At 38.9% G+C, this 21,752-nt stretch overlaps 1 protein-coding gene across 1 annotated transcript in view; it reads left to right on the top strand.

Moving 5' to 3' along the window:
• Positions 1–21,752, top strand: part of fstl5 (follistatin-like 5) — a 145,408-nt gene that overhangs the window by 100,987 nt on the left and 22,669 nt on the right. Inside the window, exons 8-10 of the mRNA XM_053631786.1 lie at positions 8,286–8,447; positions 10,305–10,439; positions 21,546–21,572. Coding sequence (XP_053487761.1) covers positions 8,286–8,447; positions 10,305–10,439; positions 21,546–21,572 — 324 coding nt within the window. The remainder of the gene's footprint in view (positions 1–8,285; positions 8,448–10,304; positions 10,440–21,545; positions 21,573–21,752) is intronic.

Raw genomic sequence — 21,752 nt, 5'->3', positions numbered from 1 at the left:
AAAGAAAGAGACAATAGAAAATAATTATAGTTTAGTCTAACAGTCTAACAACTAAAAGAAATAAAGACAGAAAAAAGATAAAAATCTGCAAAAAAGAAGTATTTTTTTACAAAGATTCTTTATTTGTAATTGTATAATATACCATGAGTACTAAATACTGGCGCAGTGGTGGGTTGGCGGTTAAGGCTCTGGGTTACTGATCGGAAGGTCGGGGGTTCAAGCCCTAGCACTGCTGAGCTGCCACTGTTGGGCCCTTGAGCAAGGGCCTTAACCTTCTCTGCTCCATGGGCGCTGTATCTTGGCTTGTACCCTGCGCTCTGACCCCAGCTTTTTAACATGCTGGGGTATGCAAAGAAAAGAATTACACTGTGCTGTAATGTATACGTGACCAATAAAGACTCATTATCACTCATTATCATTATCATTAAATGAAGTGCACAGTTAAATGTGGCCCTGAGATACTAAATCTTGATCATTCAATTTGTGCACATCATATAGACTACTTTTCCATGCTTTAAATTTTCGTATCTTGGATTAATGAAATGAATTCCTACGTTTGTGTTCATTTTTTTCATTGTTCTCTTGCAAGGACAATGTACTCATGGTTAAGCTAACCAAGCAGTCAAGCTCACTTTATGTCTAATTCATTAATGAAATCACATAAGGATACTTGATAATTGAGACATGCCCCTGTTTTGTTTTGTCTGGAAATGTGTGCCATTTTAGTATTAGCTCCTCACTACATGCACGTAATGTGACCCAAAGTGAGATTCTGGCATGTTTTGGAAACAAACTAGACACTAATTTTTGAAGAACAGGTGTGAGTACTGATTGTGCCTCAAAACAAAAAGCAAACAAGAGTTTATTTTGTCTCAGGCAGCAGTGGAAAACTTTTCCGAATCATTGTTTTGTCTAATAAATTCCTCCAGCGGTGATCAGCATCTGTTCGGTATGTGGCCATCTCTCACCACGCTCTCAGCCTCTCGTTATTAAAAACCTGAACACTCGTACAAACCAAAGTGGGTTTAACAATAAGATCATTTTAATTGGATGAAAAACAAATTAGCCATCCTCAGGAGGCTGTTCTCAGGCCATTGTTTGTGCATGCGGGCAAGGAAAAGTAAATTAGGATGACATGTGTTGCCCCTTTTGTGCAGAGTGCCAGGAAAAGCGTCGACACCTCCCACCAGCGTGGTGTTAAATTATGCACCATGACAGCCAAGAGCCGTGGAATATTGTCAATATGTGCTTATTTTCTCTCATCAGTAATTAGAGAGGCTGAGATCACTGTGTAGAGTTATTTTTAATTAGGCATAAAAACTGGTGTGTTCAGTATTTTCTTAAATAATTGACCCAATCACCATTTTTATTTCATTTGATGGACATAACCTTAAAGCCCCTATTAGAGTTTCATAACAGCTGAGCTTTCAATGCACCAGGAAGCCGAAGAAAAAACCCAAGACTGTAATTATATAGATTGTCCTAAGTTCATCCCAGGAGTCATATTCACCATGTTGAGAGCTGAATTAAGCACACAGAATGTGAATACCAAAAATTATGCACATCCCACCCTGCAAAAACTCATTACAGGGAGGTAGCTCCACCACCCCTGTGACTCCATCCCACCCAAAAATAAATAAATAAATAAAATGTACTTTATATTGTATTATATTATATTAAAACACTGCAGCGAACAAAACTGTCATTATTTTTGCCCCCTATTAAGCAGGGGTACACTTTAGTGTAGTCCAGGGTGAAGTGAGTGTTGTATTTTCTTCTGTTTGGACACTGCCATGGAGCTGCAGGGCACTACTGTGGTACTGAACTACAGCGGTACACTGAACTGATGAGGTGAACTGAAGAGAATTAACTGATGATGAGATGAACTGAAGGCTGCAAGCAGATTTGTGAGAAGGCAGGTTGTGAAAAACCCTCGAGTGACTGCAAAAGACCTGCAGCAAGACTTGGTGGCAACAGGCACTGAGGTTTCAGTGAACACAGTAAGGCGTATACTAAACACAGAAGGTTTCCATGACAGAACTCCAAGACGTACACCACTACTGACCCAAAAGCACACGAACAGTCGACTCAAGATCATATAAATAAGCCACAGAACTTTTGGGATTCTGTTCTATGGATCAGCGGTATGTCTGGAGGAAGAAGTATGAAGAAAGAACAATCTGTCCACAGTCGAGCATGGTGGTGGCTCGGTGATGCTCTGGGGCTGCTTTGCATCCTCTGGCACTGGAAACCTGCAGCGTGTGGAAGGCGAGATGGATTCACTGAAGTATCGGGAAATCCTAGGAGAAAACGTCATGCTGTCTGTGAGGAAGCAGAATCTTGGGCGTCATTGGACCTTCCAACAGGACAATGATCCCACACATACCTCAAATTCCATCAAGGCTTGGTTGCAGAAGAAGTCCTGGAAGATTCTACAGGGACATCACAGTCACCTGACTTGAACCCCATAGAAGATGGGATTTGAAGAAGGCGGTTGCAGCACGCAAACCCAAGAATATCACTGAACTGGAGGCCATTGCTCATGAGGAACGGGAGAAGATTCCTCAGGAACGCTGCCAGAAGCTATGCATCTCGTTTGCAGCAGGTTACAGCAAAAGCGTGCTCTACTATGTACTAAAGATGCTTGCCATGAAGGGGCTGAATAATTTTGAATTCGTTATAAGTTGCATTTTCAGTTGAATTTGTGGAAACCACTTGAAGCATTCGTTGTGTTGAACTATTTCAATTGCTTTTGTTTGATTTGTTCATCGCAAACAGCTGAAAATCTGTACATTTCGACAATAACCCTGATTTGCAATGGGGGTTAAATAATTTTGATAGCAACTGTATATGGCTGCCAATCAGTCTAATAACAAACTTCTTACCTAACTCTCTGAAGAGTGAGAATTAGCACAGTTCAGTACATTAACAATAATAAGCTTATGTAATGAACTTCTGCAAATGTTTTCTGTAATGCTTTCGGAGCACGCTGTTCTACCACAAGCAGATAAAGCAATTACGATGTCAGCGATGACAACCTTACTGAATCAGTGGCATGTTTGCTTACTATATATTTTAATTAAAGCTCTAAGGGGTGTATTTCCTGCTCAAAGAAAATCAGTTGCTTTATTCAGTAAAAAAAAAAAAAGAAAGAAAGAAAAGAGAGAAAAGAGAGAAAAATGTTCTCCTGTGGAATTTTTAAAGCGATTTGTTGATTGTGGTCTGGATGGTTAATCTTCATAAATGAAAATCCCAATTTATGGGGTCTTAATAAAATAAAGAATACTAGAGAAATAATAAAATGAGAAAGTTGCATTACAGCGACAGGGTCTGGGGTTCGATCCTCAGGTCTGGGTACAGAAGTGTGAAGTTTCAAATGTCACATGGGTTACATCCTGACTATTCTGAATTGCCCCTAGGTGTGAATAAGTCATTTTCCTGCTTTGTGTCCACAATAGACTCTGGATCCACTGTGAACCTGATCAGAATAAAGCAACTCCTGAAAATGAATAAATAAAACTGTTGTTTACTGCATACATAAAACAGCAAAATGTAAATGTTTATTTGTCAAATCTGTTCAGCTACTTGTCAGCCCATATGTGTGGCACATCCCTGAATTAATTAGAGAATAGTATTTAATTTACATTTAATTAGCGTATCGATTTAAACAGCTTCCTAATTAGAGATGGACTACTTTATATTCTAGAGAAGCGGTGGCGTAGTTGGTGAACAGCTAACGGATAAATACCCTCATGTTTGGGATTGTTGTCATTTAAATATTTCAAACACACCGTTGAAATAGAATTGTTTGCGCTTTGCTCTTAATAATGAATGAGTTGATTAGTTCATCATAGCTTTAGAAGCTGCTTTTCAAAAGATCAGCCAGTCAAAAGATACCGTGATGTCCTGTCAGGCAAAAAATAATAATAATAATAATAATAAATAAAAATGTGTCTAAAACAGCACTCAATATATTACAAACAGAGTGTGGATGAAAGATTCCTTTAAAGTACTGTGCTTTTCAGCCTACCTTGAGAATAAAATTCAACTTGACCTGCAAATATTAGGACAAAGATTCCATTAAAAATGGGCCAAACAAACAAGCTAACAAGCAAAGCAAATAATTTAATCAATAAATAATCCCATAAAAAAAATAATGCAAAGGGACAAAAACAAACAAGCAAGCAAATAAATAGATCAATAAATATATAATCCAATTAAAATGAATAAAAAAGGGCCAAAATCAAAGAAGCCCACAAGCTTCTTTAATATTTGAAATAAGTAAATAGATAGATATTGTTTTATCTATTTAGTTACCCGAAATAGTTCCAAGTTAAGACTTTCTTCCTAAAAACTAAAACAGCATGAAGCTGCACAACCTTTACAAAAGAATCTGTCAAGGTAAGAGACCTTGAATAAGAACATTTTAGGAATGTTGATAAACTCAGAAATGATGTGAGTTTGCACAATTTAAAAAGTAAAACAATCCCTAAAATCGATCTCAAAGCTACCTATCTCAAAAACGTGGCACAATAATGACTTCTTTTTTTTTTAATAGACAGTGAGAGAAAGGATGATCTGTCTTAATGGTAACTAGATCCCAAATTTGCATATGCCATAATCGATTATGAAGTCAAACATTATGACAACTGTAATATTCTTATCATAATACTGTCATGTTATTGAATTTCATTTTCCCTTCGTGACGTTATTGTATCCTTTTTACTTCACAGTTTACTTGAAAAGATGTAACATCTATCAAACACCCGTCATGCCTGACGCCATATGCTGTCATAACGTAACCGTATTATGATACGATCATTTATAGTCGTCATAATGTTTGACGTCATACTAGATGATGGCATATGCTAACTAGATCCCAAATTTGCATATGATATAATATATTATGACATCAGACATCAAACATGACAACTACAATACTCATATCACAACTGTTATGAAAGGATATATATATATATATATATATATATATATATATATATATATATATATATATATATATATATATAACTTTATTTTTTAAGGAAAGTTGGAGAGTTTTAACTTAAACAAACTACTTAATAGATCAGTTTTAATCTTCAGCCATTTCCTTGAACAGTTTTGTGTAAAGATTTGCCAGATTTATTAAATTATTTTGATTCTTGCATTAAAGACTGTAAAACACAGTAGCCCCGTTAATTCATATGAACTGATTTATTCTCTTTAACTCCAGTTGCGAGCCTCATCACACTTAACTTAATGTGTTCGAAAGATTTAATGATGAAGAGCGTATTGCAGTAATTGCTTAGTTCAGGTCACCTCATCTAACAAGCAATACAATACCATGGGTGATTAATTATTAAACTACTTACGTTATAACATCTCTTGTCCTTTTTGGATTACTAGTTGGTTTGTTTCAGCGCGTATAATCACCTGCTGCTGCAAAATATTCTAATCCGAAATGAAAAATAATGTATTTCTGTTATGTCCTGGTTTAATTATTACAAATTAGAATAGATTATTTCAGTTGTATACGTCAGCTTTTGGGAAAATGGGAGTTAATAGCGATTTCATTGTATCGTTAATATTAATATTTATGTGGAGAATTAATTCTAATAAAATGTGAATTTCCTGTAGGCTGTTAATAATTTTCTAATACAGTGTTTATTGCACATTAATGATGCAATCATCATTCATTTTCACATAGCAGATGATCAGATTAGTCGCAATACATATATATATATATATATATATATATATATATATATACACACACACACACACACACACACACACACATACAGTATCTCACAAAAGTGAGTACACCCCTCACATTTTTGTAAATATTTGATTATATCTTTTCATGGTGCAACACTGAAGAAATGATACTTTGCTACAATGTAAAGTAGTGAGTGTACAGCTTGTGTAACAGTGTAAATTTGCTGTCTCTTCAAAATAACTCAACACACAGCCATTAATGTCTAAACCGCTGGCAACAAAAGTGAGTACACCCCTAAGTGAAAATGTCTAAATTGGGCCCAAAGTGTCAATATTTTGTGTGGCCACCATTATTTTCCAGCACTGCCTTAACCCTCTTGGGCATGGAGTTCACCAGAGCTTCACAGGTTGCCACTGGAGTCCTCTTCCACTCCTCCATGACGACATCACGGAGCTGGTGGATGTTAGAGACCTTGTGCTCCTCCACCTTCCGTTTGAGGATGCCCCACAGATGGTCAATAGGGTTTAGGTCTGGAGACACGCTTGGCCAGTCCATCACCTTCACCCTCAGCTTCTTTAGCAAGGCAGTGGTCATCTTGGAGGTGTGTTTGGGGTCTGGAATACTGCATACTGATCATGCTCTGCTTCAGTATGTCACAGTACATGTTGGCATTCATGGTTCCCTCATTGAACAGACGTATGAATGCTGCCAGCATTGCTGCAGAGGGTGAAGGGGTGGGGGGGTCAGCCTGTCAGTGCTCAGACCATACGCCGCACACTGCATCAAATTGGTCTGCATGGCTGTCGTCCCAGAAGGAAGCCTCTTCTAAAGAGGATGCACAAGAATGCCTGCAAACAGTTTGCTGAAGACAAGCAGACTAAGGACATGGATTACTGGAACCAAGATAAACTTATTTGGTTCAGATGGTGTCAAGGGTGTGTGGTGGCAACCATGTGAGGAGTACAAAGACAAGTGTGTCTTGCCTACAGTCAAGCTTGGTGGTGGGAGTGTCATGGTCTGGGGCTGCATGAGTGCTGCCAGGACTGGGGAGCTACAGTTCATTGAGGGAACCATGAATGCCAACATGTACTGTGACATACTGAAGCAGAGCATGACCAGTATGCAGTATTCCAGCATGATAACGACCCCAAACACACCTCCAAGACGACCACTGTCTTGCTAAAGAAGCTGAGGGTGAAGGTAATGGACTGGCCAAACATGTCTCCAGACCTGAACCCTATTGAGCATCTGTGGGGCATCCTCAAACGGAAGGTGGAGGAGCACAAAGTCTCTAACATCCACCAGCTCCGTGATGTCGTCATGGAGGAGTGGAAGAGGACTCCAGTGGCAACCTGTGAAGCTCTGGTGAACTCCATGCCCAAGAGGGTTAAGGCAGTGCTGGAAAATAATGGTGGCCACACAAAATATTGAGACTTGGGGCCCAATTTGGACATTTTCACTTAGGGGTGTACTCACTTTTGTTGCCAGCGGTTTAGACATTAATGGCTGTGTGTTGAGTAATTTTGAAGAGACAGCAAATTTACACTGTTACACAAGCTGTACACTCACTACTTTACATTGTAGCAAAGTGTCATTTCTTCAGTGTTGTCACATGAAAAGATATAATCAAATATTTACAAAAATGTGAGGGGTGTACTCAGTTTTGTGCGATACTGTATATTATATATGTTTTAGACAGTACCTTCCCTAGTGAACCCCTCACACTTTGCCATCCTGCTTTTTCGTTCTCCTTCCAAAAAAGTCATACCACACCTTCATCATCTACATCTCCAACTGTCTATCTTTCTTTATTTATGTCTCTCTCTCTCTCTATCTATCTTTCTCTCACATCCACGCACTCACCTATGGGAGACAGGAAGCCAGAGCAGATGGTGAAGAATGTACTCCCCCTCTACTCTTGCAATCCAACACACATGCATTAAAAAAGAGAAACACACTCAGTCCCCTCCAAATGTCCTCAGTCTAATGCACCAATCTGTCATGCTCTTCTCCAGCCTGGCCTCAATTAGAGCTGACACCAATACATCTGTCAGCGCCGAGCTAACATTACACGTCACATTCAATATCAGACGTCTTAGCCTGGTTCTTCAGCTTCTTTCCTAGTGTACCTGTGTGCTTTTGTGCAGCGAATACAAAAGCTCATCTGAATATATTTGATACTTTATAGAGACACAGGCTCTATAGAAAAGCATCTGAAAGCTCCTGCTTCCTGCTCGCCATCCCAGGTGTACGTCTCTTCCCGAAATCAATGGTGCTCATTTTAAAAATCAATGGCTCCTCCAGAGCAGTCTTCTTCTCTATTTATCTAGCTCATTTGTTTGCCCGTGCACGGCAAGGCTTTCGCCGTGTCAATGAGATCATTTTCCTTCCAGACAGGAAATGAAATTGGCATCTATTTCGATAAAGAGGCATACTTTCTTTAATCCTCAATAAGCGGGAAGCAATGAGATGGCAAATGCATGGAGGGTTTATTTAATTCATTTCCCACGCTCATGAACTCAGTCTTTCAGGCGTTAATCCTGTCTGTCTCTGTCCTCTTCCTCAGTTCCTCCTGTTATCCGTGTGTATCCGGAGAGTCAGGCACGTGAACCCGGAGTCACGGCCAGTCTGAGGTGTCACGCAGAGGGGATTCCTGATCCACAGCTGTCCTGGCTGAAGAACGGCATGGACATTTCTACTAAACTGTCCAAACAGCTCACACTACAAGGTGACACTATGATCAAGCTCCACTCACTACACTCTGAATGTTAGAGTACAATAGAATTGAATTTCTTATTTTCTTTTTTTTTTTTCCTTTTTTTATACGTTGTATGCCTGTTTATATTTCATTGTCTGTCTTCCTTCCTTGGTCTTTTTCTCCTTTTTGTCTCTCTGTCTATATTTCTCAGACCATCTCTCTTCCTTTCCTTATTGTCTTTCTTTCTTTCTTTTGTTCTTTCTACTTTTCTTACACTGTCACTCACTTGTCTTTATTGATTCATTTTTTTATCTTTCTTCTCAATAGTTTTCTTTGTATCTCTTTTTATTGTATTTTATTTCTCTGATCTCTTTTATTTTTCTTGAGTCTTATTTTTTTATTATTATTTTTCTCAAATTCTTTCACTTTCTCTCATATTGCCTTTCCTTCGTTTTTTTTTGTTCTAATTCTTTCTTACTTACTATATTGTCCCTTTCATTTTGTTTTTTTTTTTTTCTTCTGTCTCACTCTATTTCTTGAATTTTTCTTTCACTAGTCCATTGTTTGTTTTCCTTCCTTCCTTCCTTCCTTGGTCTTTTCTCCCCGCTATGTTCACTCTCTGTCTATGTTTCTCAGACTATCTCTCTCCCTTTCCTTATTGTCTTTCTTATTCTTTTTCTTTCTTTCTTTCCTTCTTTGTACTTTTCTCGCGTCACGCCTTGTCTTTGTTTATTTGTTGTTTTTCTTTTGCTTCTCAATAGTTTTCTTTGTCTTACTTTTTATTGCATTTTTCTCTAATCTTTCATTTTTCTTATTTTTCCGTTTTTATTTATTTATTTCATATCACATGTCTCTTTCTTTTTTTTCTTTCTGCCATATTGTCTTTCTTTCTTTCTTTCTTTCTTTATTTCATATCACGTCTCTTTCTCTTTTTTTTCTTTCTGCCATACTGTCTTTCTTTCTTGCTTTCTTTCTTTCTTTCTTTCTTTCATATCACACGTCTCTTTCTTTTTTTTTTCTTTCTGCCATACTGTCTTTCTTTCTTGCTTTCTTTCTTATTATCTTTCACTTACTTACTTAATAGAAATATGTCCAGAAATCTTACCCTGCCTGAATAATACTACACGGTCTGTTTCATATTGACTGGACACCTGAGCTTTTACACGCTCTACAAATATTTTGAAACCTGCTATCACGGCAGAATCACGGAGCTTATATTACTGCCAACGTTCAATCTAAACTTTCGAATAATAGTGTACAGCGCATAAAATCACGACTGACTCCAATGGAAGTGAAATGCATAGACTTTGTAATACACTCTCACTAATGATGCTATGTTATCGCATTCTGGAGCTGTGAATGCAACAAATGAACTACATAGAGGCTTTTTATCATACAGAAGCTTCTCATGATTAGAGAAAGGAATACACAGTCATACTTCACAGAGCTGTGCGTGGATAAACAGAAGCACAGTGTCTTTGTTTATTGTGCTGGAAATGCACCCACCACATCCTATTGTGTGTCTGGTCATTTATAATGCTCCAGGGCCTGATGGCTGTAGATAACTGACATGGGTTTTTTGGGGTTTTTTTTTTTTAAGGATCTAGATCTTTTGTATTCTCAACCCTTACCCAGTTGTCTTGTATAAATCCAGCTATTCACACAAAACAAAAATCTCAATGTGATAACCTGGAAGCAGCATGAATTTCCAAACTGCTGTCAACAACACACTAACTGTCCCATTAGAGGAGTTTACTGAAGTGGAATTGCTTCAACACTGTCAGTGTTAAAGTGGTTCAAAAGAGGTGCTTATGGGTAATTATTATGCTTTCAGTGCTATATTTTAACATATTTTTTTCCTCTCTCATTTATTTTGTCTTCTCGCAGCTAATGGGAGCGAAGTGCACATCAGTAACGTTCACTTCGAGGACACCGGAGCGTACTCCTGCACCGCTCGTAACGAAGCCGGTGTGGATGAGGACATCTCATCTCTGTTTGTAGATGATTCTGCACGCAAGTCACGTATGTTTAAGCCTCCTTAACTTGCTGCCTTTTGGTGTCATTTTTGACAAATAAGTGGTTTGTGAGCGGGGTGATCTTCAGAGCCCTGAGTGATCTTCAGTATTAACAGTATTAACAGTATTAACAGTAGGCCTCCTTCAGTACATTTACATTTACGTTTATTCATTTAGCGGACGCTTTTATCCAAAGCGACTTACAAATGAGAAAATACAAGCAAAGCGATATATCAAGCAGAGAACAATACAAGTAGTGCTACCGTACAAGATCCGTTAATTGCGTTCCAGAAGAAGCAAAGTGCGCAGGGTAGAGGTGTAAGTGCCAGAGTAATTTTTATTTTATTTTACTTTTTTTTATGGGTTGGTTAGGTGTTCACGGAAGAGGCGGGTCTTTAGCTGTTTTTTGAAGATGGTGAGAGATTCTGCGGTCCGGATTGAGGTTGGAAGTCCATTCCACCACTGAGGGGCGGTTAGTGTTAGGTTCTGGAAAGGAACCTTGAGCCACGCTGAGTAGGTACTACTAAGCGTCGGTCGTTGATTGATCGCAGATTGCGTGAGGGAACGTAAACCTTCAGGAGAGAGTTGAGGTAGGAGGGTACTGTTCCAGACAAGGTCTTGTAGGTGAGCATCAAAGCCTTGAATTTGATGCGGACGGCTACAGGAAGCCAGTGGAGAGAGATGAAGAGGGGTGTGAGATGGGTTCTCTTGGGCTGGTTGAAGACGAGGCGTGCTGCTGCATTCTGAATCATTTGAAGGGGTTTTATCGAGCTGGCCCGGAGGCCCGAGAGTATTGCGTTGCAGTAGCGTGCTCAGTATGGGGTATCCCGCTTCAGGAGATCAACAAGATACACCAGAAATAAACCTTTCAGAGCATTAAATGCCATAAACACGACTTTTGTCTGTTTGTGCTGAAAGTGCTGAAGGTTAAGTTGTAACTTCTTGCTTATTTGTATTACAACATTCCTGGTGTAGCTGAGGATATCTCTTCTCTGTTTTTGGTGACTTCTGCCTAATTTTAAGTCAGAATGTACCTCGGACTCTTTTTTTTTTCCTTCTTCTTCACAGTTTCATTCTTGCCATTGTACTGCATGATTTCTCCGACTTGCCTTAACAGGTGATAAACTGAAAAACAAATGCCAGTTTCTTATATTCTAAGAAAATATTCTCTTTTATTCACCACAGACCAAGAGGTAGTCACTGTAAGAAGTGTGATCATGGGTTTTTTTTAAATATTAATGCCTTAAATGTAACGGTTATTAAGTAATATGACTATCATAAATAACTTTGTATATTGTGATCATGTTGGATTCATACATTGGACACAAGCTCCGCTTTGCTTTAGCTAGGAGTACTGGTTATGATATGTGTGACCGATAGTCCTTGGTTAGTACAACCGCTTTTTGATGTGATCCCCTCCCAAAGGAGACGAGAGATGCTTCAAACCCTTCAATTCTTCAAAGCAATGGACACTTTCATATCACCTCCTAAAGCCTGGGATCACTTTCCTCTTCATTGGCTAATGAACAATGCAAGTTACTGCAAAGGCCAATTAGTTCAATAGTCAAATGAATGCTCAAATAGATCAGCGTCTCATTTTGTTAACCACATTTGAATATACCGTGCTATTAGATATAATTAGGTATAATTATTGCTTAATTATTAATTTGGTTCCCATTACAGTAGCATCCCAGGGGCAGGATTAGCAGAAGATGTGCTTGCTTAAAGCAATTACTAACAAGAATTCGCCCTGGCTTATGAAGCACCCGTGCCTTTCAAATAGTTTCCTTGTTCATCAATTTCATATTTGACATACTGATTAAATGTATGAATGTGTGTCGACTTGAATGTATCATTTTGGCAACTTGAAAAATGCTTTATTTGAAGTTAAATATTAAGAATTAATATTATTTATATTGATAACAATACAAATAATCGAAACATTAACAGCTTTGACATACATGTGAGTGTCCCAGTGATAAAAGTTTGCAATGTTAAAATCCCTCTTTTTTTTTTTTCTGAAAATGAGGAGAGGGATGCAATTGCAGGTATTGTTCCTTTAATTAAAGCAGTTCAAACAAATGCAAAACTCTATCGAGGTCACAAAAGTCTGGCTAAAGTCTGGCAATGCAAGCAGGATTAACTAGGCAAAGACAGCACACATGAATCAAGGTACTAGGCAGGGTCAAGCAGGACAGCAAACACAGAACAGTAGGCTTGGTATCGTCAGGTGCATGAAGACAAACTGAGTGTATTTTGCGAAGGACAAAGACACATGATCAAAAAAAAAAGGGGCAAACTGAAAACAGGGTGTGAGTAATCAGGAAATAAAGACAATACAATGGAGGACATGGACAGGACATGAAACAAAACAAAAAAAACAAATGTGGCAATGTAATTAAACACATAAGATGTAAGAGCGTGCCGTAATGCTGTGAGCACTGCGGGCTGTTATGTTATGAGAGGGAAATTCCTGAGAGATCTCCCCACTCCCCACTGTTGACTTTTCCCAGAGGAGCCGGCGAGCAAACATGGGGCATCCTGGTGGGAAGCCTCCAGTGGGTCTGTGACATCCTCACTGGGATCCTGTGGAAACATCTGGCACGAAGTCACTGGGGTCAGGTGGTGGAGCTGGGACAGGCTTGCTGTGTGGTGGGGTTGGCATAGGTTCACCGATGAAAGCTGTATGGGTGGGGGCGGGGGGCTGGTACAGGCTCACTGTGGTCAGTTGGCAGGGCTGGGACAGGCTCGCTATGGTCACGTAAGGGAAAATCATAATGTTCTGGCCAGGGTGGATGTAGAAGGCCGCTTTATCAGCCTCAGGCAGGGGCAGTACTTGGGAAGCCTTTTCATCAGCCTCGGGCGTGAGCAAGACGTGGAAGGCTTTGTGCTTAAGTCAGAATAACACATAATTGAGATACTCCTCAAACTCCACCCAGTGTGCCTGAAGGTCTGAATATCAACGTATGAAATTCCAGTATTACATCTTCATTACTCAACACTGAATACAGCCCTCAATCATTACCTGTTAAAATTAGTTTCGTCACATCTTATATGCATAGATTTCAATCCATGAATCCAGGGCACAAAAGGATTGGAACTGAAGTTCCTTTCACCATTTGTCTGGTTCTACATGCAGTTTGTTGTTCTCGAGAGAGCCAAAGAAGGGATCAAAAATATGTTACAGAGTGTGTGCTATGAGATATTTAGTGATGCTGTCTATGGGCTTCACAGTGTACGCTGCAGTTGAAGGGGTTGTCATGTCAGACAGTTGGGAGATGTAGTGCGTAGACAGAGTTCAGAAGGTTGGGTGTAGAGAAACCTGGCATTGCCCTGTACAAAAAAAGAAGGGTTTTAACACGGGTCACCAGCTTGAGACATGACTGCTGTTTCACCTGCATGAATAATCCATGAGGGAGTGTTTTTCCTTCCTCCGAGCTCTGCTATTAACACTACTCCAACACCAGCATTGTGTGATTAGATTAAAATATTGCAATGATTAAAATGTGCCTTTGGATATTGAGCTTAAGGATATTAATTTAGCACTTTTAAGGCCTTGATGAAAGGATCTTAGTGTTGGATTTGGCAGATAGTGGTACAACTGTCTGTTTAGATGAAAGGAGAGATAGAACACAGTCTGAGGAGATCTTTTAATGCGATTACTATGACTGTAGAGCCACACTCATACGTCTGAGATAAAAACAAAGATATTTTCACCACTTTATTTCACAGAGCTGTTGAATACTCGATTCTGATTGGTCGGAAGATGTTAATTACTTCACTGTAATAGCAGCTATGGCAGTAGTTTCGGCTACAAGGTTGTTTTAATTGTAACAACTTACACAGTGACGTGTATAGTAACAGTTGTAATGGTTTAAAGAAAGTGTGTATTTGTACACATTAAAACCACCTGCCTAATATTGTGTACAGTAGGCCGCTCTTGTGCCACCAAAACAGCCCTGATCCATCGAGGCATGGATTCTACAAGACCTCTGAAGGTGTTCTGGCACCAAGGCGTTAGCAGCAGATCCTTTAACTCCTGTAAGTTAACGAGGTGGGGCCTCCATGGATCAGACTTTTTTGTCCGGCACATCCCACAGATGTTCGATCGGATTGAGATCTCTAGGATTTGGAGACCGAGTTAAAACCTTGAACTCTTTGTCATGTTCCTCAAACCGTTCCTGAACAGTTTTTGCAGTGTGGCAGGGCGATTGATCCTGCTGAAAGATGCCACTGCTATTAGAGAATACCATTGCCATGAAGGCGTGGACCACTTTTGGTAGGTACTAACCACTGTATACCGGGAACACCCCACAAGACTTGCCGTTTTGTAGACGCTCTAACCCGTTCGTCTAGCCATCATAATTTGGCCCTTATCAAAGTCGCTCAGATCCATACATTTTCCCATTTTATCTGCAACTTTGAGAACAGATTTTTCACTTGCTGCCTAATATATCCCACCCCTTGACAGGTGTCACTGTAATGAGCTCAATCTTATTCACTTCACCTGCCAGTAGTTTCACTGTTATGTTGTGTTGTCTGTGTGTGTAAAGATGTTTATTTAACATTTTATGGAAGGAGTCTCCAGTGTAAGCCATGTGTAACAGTCAACAAGTTTACCAATCCAGAAAAAGTCATCAGAATAGAATGCTTTCTCATTTCTTGGTACACTTAGAAAAGCAGCCTCTCTAGTAAGTCACCCTAATAAGTTAGTTTGGTTCTTTTGGCTCACACCTGAATATGACATGACAGATTCTACTATTTCAGTACATATATGTAAATATATATATATATATATGTATATATATATATATATATATATATATATAGAGAGAGAGAGAGAGAGAGAGAGAGAGAGAGATTACAGCATTATCCAGTATGCAATTGTTAAAGGAAAATACAATGCATGGATGAACAGAAACCGGTATAGAGTTGTGAACCCATGCATTATCATGTATGATCTTTGAAGATCCTGCACTGGAATCGTGGAATCAATATTTTTTTTATATTTCTACCTCTAATATTGAATCTTTTACACATATTCATTGCTCCTCGAGAAATCATTCCGATAAACACTCTAAAAGATGATATGTGAATAATAAGTGACGTGACTGAAATAATGCACGTTTCTCGGCTGTAATTATGCTCATATATTCGAAAGAGTGATGTGCTATTGCCATGACTCAGAGAGAAAATATCACGCCTTTAATGCAGAGTCGAACATCACTTATTCAAAAGCTGCACACAACAACAACACGTCCCAGCTGTTGGTGGATGACTAATAGGATGTCATGGGGAGCTAGAATCCACAGAATCTAAAAGCAAATATGTAAAAATAAAACAAAACATATATATATATATATATATATATAATATGTATGCTCAAAATCCCTTGAGTGCACATTGTATTTATACAGACACTCTTCAATCCTGAGTAAATTCCTAATTAACCAGACATTAAGCAACATCTCACGATCCAGATGTGTACAGTCGTTGTCGGTCTGGCTCTCACTATCGATCTCCTCCTTCGCGCTAGGTTTGCTGTCAGGATTATCCCTTCACACGCTATAATTTGACATTTCACACTGTCAGACATTGAACACAGCACTGCAACAGTGTTATTCCCCTGCTACGAGCTGCTGGATGTGACCACCTTGTCCACTGACCCATCATTATAGTCCAAACAACTCTGGAAGAGCTGTAAAAATAGTTGGCTGACAATATATTGTCAACACAATTCTTTTCCATGAGGCTACATGTGAAAAAACTGTAAATATACTCTTTCTCGTTGTTCTATTCAGCGTGTCTTGTGCATACTAAAGCAGAATGCTTGTAATTAATTAAATTTTTGGGTTCAAGTGACTGTAAAAAAAAAAAAGAAAAAAAGATCTCTGGAGTATTTGGTTAGGTCACATGCTGTAATTGTAGGCTAAGAAAACCAATATTTGCTTGCAGTCATTCTCTTCACCTGAACGCGCTCTAGCTGAGGCGAGACATCCTGTGGGAATGGATGATGGTTTCGATCAGTGTTTTATTGTGATTTTAGCCACTTTTTAAAAGCTTTTCCTTTCTCCAGCTTCTGGCTCACAGTACGATTGGACAAGACACCAATTTCAGTTTCAAATTCAGTCACTTTTTTTTCTTTTTGCACTTTTGGGGGCGGATCCTAACCACGGTGAGTGTTCAGTGATGGCCGAGAAACAGGGTAAAATTGCTGTTCATGTCAATATTACAAACATACAGTATATATCAGCATATTTCATCTCCTATATGTACATTATACCTTGGAATTAAAGAGCTTTCCAAGTGGTAATCGTGAGTAAATCTCTCGCTAATAGGTCCAGGATCCAGGTGGTGGTTATGTGCCAAATGTTTAAAAAGAAAAATAGTTTTGTTTTTTTTTACCTATTTTATGCTTCTTTAACATTCTGAAAGATAGTGATTCACTGTCTGAGGGCAAAGTTTTTAATATACATACTGGTAGGGTAAATAAATATAAATGTTAAATGTAAATTCTTAGATGTTGAAGCTAAATATGTCATTCATATATACTAATTCGTGTTTTTATAAATCTTTCAGTGTTTTGCTTCATTGGGAACAGATAGCACCTGCTGCTGGGTTGGCAGTGTTATAATTTTTACCCCAAATGGGGATAATTTTCTACGGGGTGTAAATGGCATGTCTGTTGATGATGGTTTAAAAACAAACAAATATTTGGAATTCAATCAAAGTAATTGCTATGGCAAATATAAAGGAAATGAAAGAGTTTAGGGCTGTCAACGACACACAAAACCGTTTCTGTTCTCTTTTAAGATATTTAAATGATTGATTCAGGACACTCATTTGGGACAGTGATGTCATCACTGCATACAACTGTAATTTAAATCCTGAAATTAGTCTCCGCTATGAAATTACAGACATACTAGAGTATAGAAATAGGTATACGGCGCATGTAGAATATTAAACATTCGGCTAAATACTAGATAGGTTGGGATATCTAGATTGAACCCAACCCATACGCTGAATCCCAAATGGCATCCTGTTCACGCTACATAGGCTGTGGAAGCAAATATTCAAATATGTCGCAAGTCTTGAACTCAGCTCGGGCTCGCAGTGTCGGTGTACCACCATCATGGGTGTGAATCGTGTATGTTGCGTTTCATCATATTTAAGAAAAGGTCTCCAGTTCATTATTTTGGCTGGAATTGCTGAAGATATCTGTTCACGCTGAGAATTTGCATAATGTCACGTAGGCTAATGGTACATCCATGTCACAACGGTGATTTCGATACGTCTTAATGCATCATTACAAGATTGAAGTTTAGTCTAATATTATCAATCATGCCCAAGCTTCATGGCTGTAATGATCTAATTCTCTTGATTTCTACGTCCCGTTCAATTTGAAATACAATAGCTGCCGTGAGTTAAGTGTTTCATGCCTGCAAAAATAGTCTCAAGAAACTCCTGGCCTCAAAATATCCATTTATTAAAAAAATAATAATAATAATAATAATAATAACCATGTCGTCTATGCAGCTCTGAGGAAATCAGACAGAATTACATTGTCTCATAAGTCCAATGTACTACTGAGTGTGAGAAGGACAAAACAAAGACATGCCCGAGGCACTTGCCATGATTAGTTTTCTATTTGTGCTGCCGAGCTAATTAGCGTTTGACTCTCGGCTCGCTTTTACCGGATATTTAGTCACGACACGCCTTGCTCCTCTCACTTTCCCCTCGACCACTCGCGCTTTTGGCAAAGTGACACGCAAACAAATGCTCGCTGTAGTGTTGCTATTATCAATATCTCTGCCTGAGAGAGCTGGAGCTCAGTTATGTGGCTATGCTTCAAAAAACGATCTTCTCACTCCAGGACAGATGATCAGGCCAAAGGGACGCCCTTGTCGTTGCACCCACACGAGGCTGAGTAGCGCTCTGATATACGAGGTGTGTGTATATGAGCAGAAATCTCCCAATCTCTCTGCCTGGTGATGAATAGCATCAATTGTGTGTGTTATTGGAGAAGACTGGGCTTGCACATATCTTATCTTTTCAAACCTCCCTCCCTGGTGGCTACACAATGGGGACATTTTTCCCTCACTCATTTTTTTAGTCTTTGCCATACTGTGGCTGTAATATGTCTCTTGTTCTCATTCTGAATATTGTTGCTAGCTAGCGTGTTTTCATTTTGCCAATAATTTCAATTTTAGATTTCCTAAGATTAACAACATGGTGAACTTTTCATCCGTTCGTAGTAACATTTAATATTGTGGAACGTCCGTTAAACAAGTTCCTGTTATCACTTACATTATAGCAGATGTAAACAGCCCTTTACTCAGCAGCCTGTTTTGGTTTTGTTTTTTTCTTTAATAAGACAAAAAAAAAAAAAAAATGCAGCTTGTCATTTATTTTATTGCTAACTTAATATTGCTGCTACATTACACAATAGTTTACAGATAATTGTGGCAATAATTTGTTACAGCTTTACATCGGACTGTACAGAGCACCGACGCTAGAGACTCCTTCCAAAAATGAGAACAAATCCTCTCCTTACAGAAATCTTCACCATATCGACCATGACAGACATTTTTTAATCAGCTTGCGGAATAGCCGCACACCGATCTAAACTGTTTCAGATCTGCTGTTATACTGTAGAAAGTCAATCTGACCAGTCAGAATCAAGGATTCAATAGTGCTGCTTCAAACTTTAAATATGAAATCAGAGCATTATAGAAAAATAAATCTGACAGCCGTACAGTTTACTGTCTCAATCACTGTAAATGCCACTAGAAAAAGTAGCTAGTAAAACTAATGAAAGGCAGCTAACAAATCCAACTAACGATAATGAGTCTTTATTGATCATATATAGTGAAATTCTTTTCTTCACATATCCCAGCATGTTAGGAGGTTGGGGTCAGAGCGCAGGGTCAGCCATGATACAGCGCCCCTGGAGCAGAGAGGGTTAAGCGCCTTGCTCAAGGGCCCAACAGTGGCAGCTTGGCAGTGCTGGGGCTTGAACCCCCGACCTTCTGATCAGTGACCCAGAGCCTTAACCGTCAAGCCCCACTGCCTCGTCTGCACTTATATAGCGCTTTTTTAACCTTAGTGGTTCTACAAAGTGCTTTACACTGGTTCTCATTCACACACACTCACACACCAATGGTAGCAGAGCTGCCATGAAAGGCGCTAGCTTGCCATCGGGAGCAGCTCGGGGTTCAGTGTCTTGCCCACGGACACTTCGGTATGTGGAGTCACGTGGGCCGGGAATCGATCCGCCAACCCTACGATTAGTGCACAACCCGCTCTACCACCTGATCCACATCCGCCCCGAGTCTTAAACGATTTTTAAAAATGTTGATATTGTATTTATGAAAAGTATTAACATTTCAGTTGTTTTAACAACTGACTGACAGAGATTGCGGACAGAGTTTTTTGATGGGCGATTGAAACACAAAATTAGGTATAGAATCCGTTCAGAGGGGAATTGTGGGAGATTGCTTTGCAGACTGCTGGGAAACAAAGGCAGAACCATAATTGGAGAGAATGAGAGAGATGAGATACTGTTCAAGGTTGCATCCCAGCAGTCTGAGTGCATGCCATTACAAATAAAGAAAGCAGATGTCAGACTTTGCTGGTGTTAATGCATTGGTTCTTCCTTGATAACGAGCTCTATTCAGCAGTACAACATGGGCTTGACAAATAAATTGTAATATCTGTATATTACAATAACTTTAGGGAAATAGCTTGACTTTTCTGTGATCAAGCCCTTCAGTATATATTTACAGTATAGTAACAATGTAGTGTTTAATATGTAAAAAATAAAATTTAAAAAAATCATAATTAAAATGATACTAGTACATATCCTCAGATTCCTGTTCTTGATTGACAGGAGAGGAATCTGATCTGCCCCATTCGCCTGAAGGTTTGTTGTGTGGTGCATTTTGAGATGCTTTTCTCCTCACCACATTTGTAAAGAGCAGTTATTTCAGTTACTATAGCCTTCCTGTCAGCTCAAATCAGGCCTGCCATTATTCTGTGACCTTTCTCATCAACAAAGTGTTTCCTGCAGAACTACTGCTCACCGGATGTGTTTTCCATGTTTCGACTGTCCAACTCATCCCATTTCTACAGTGAAGGGCACTCAAACACCTAAAATACTGCGTACTATTGCGTCAGTAGGAGTTTAAACAAGTTTCGAGAACATTTCTATTTTGATTACACATTATACCAAATCTATTGCTAGTTATTTGTATTGCCTTGAATATTCCGGCACGAACAATTCCCAGTCAATAATCTTTAACTTAGCTTATCCTATCCTAACATGTGTACGTATACCTGATATTTTTCACTATGTGACGTTACTACGTACTTACAGACCCGAAGTATACACCAAATACAACCTACAGTATAAGCAATACTTCAAACTCTATTAAACTCTCGTTGCATTATAGCACCGAGAAATTCATCTGTACAGATTTGCTACATCCAGTCGAAGTTCTTGTAATTACTACATACCTACTTATTGAATACTAAGTACTTACTGTACTGCAAATGAACGTGACGGCGATCAGTATGCAGCTATTGATTTAATCCTAAACCTAAAAAAAACCTAAAAAGCGTGTACAATGCAAAGAATTGTTCATGTATTGTAGAATACACACAGTACTTTCTATCATAGATTTACAGTATAAATACCGTATTTTGAGAAATACTGGTCTAAGCATCACCGTGTTAGTGTGTGGTGTTTATTATTATTATTTATTTTTGACGTAGGGAAGCAGATGTAGACTATTATGACTCATAATGAGTTTGTTTGTGTGTCTGTGTCTGGTCCAATGTGCGTCAGGTCTCAGGTAGCTGACCTCGAGGTGGCATTGCACATTAGAGCTCATCGAGTTCATTGATTGAATACACCCCTTCAGTTGGCAGTATGATGAACGCAGCTGTACCAAAACCTTGTCTCTGTTAGGCAAAGGTTAAAAAAAAAAAAAAAAAAAAAAAGAATCGGAATATTAAACACGATGTGACGTCTGTCATGTATAAGTCATCATCAAAGCCTTGGGACATCATAAATTAATACACTTTTTTTTTCCTCCTCTATTTTCTCTTGTAGTGGCAAACATTCTGTGGAGAGAGGAAGGTATAATATATCATGTTCTCTTTTGCTACCATTCAGTCACATATCCAACCAACGGTATCTGTGTACTTTTATTGGTTTAATTTTACATAACACCGAGATGCCGGTTTATTAACAACGTCGGGGGATTTGGAATAAATGTAGGCACAAATAATTCTAGCTAGGAAATCCTGTATCAGCCAG

This window comes from Ictalurus furcatus, chromosome 8, assembly GCF_023375685.1.
Source record: "Ictalurus furcatus strain D&B chromosome 8, Billie_1.0, whole genome shotgun sequence".
NCBI lineage: Eukaryota > Metazoa > Chordata > Actinopteri > Siluriformes > Ictaluridae > Ictalurus > Ictalurus furcatus.
Note: the sequence above shows the minus strand (reverse complement) of the source record. Positions and strands in the feature narration are given on the sequence as shown.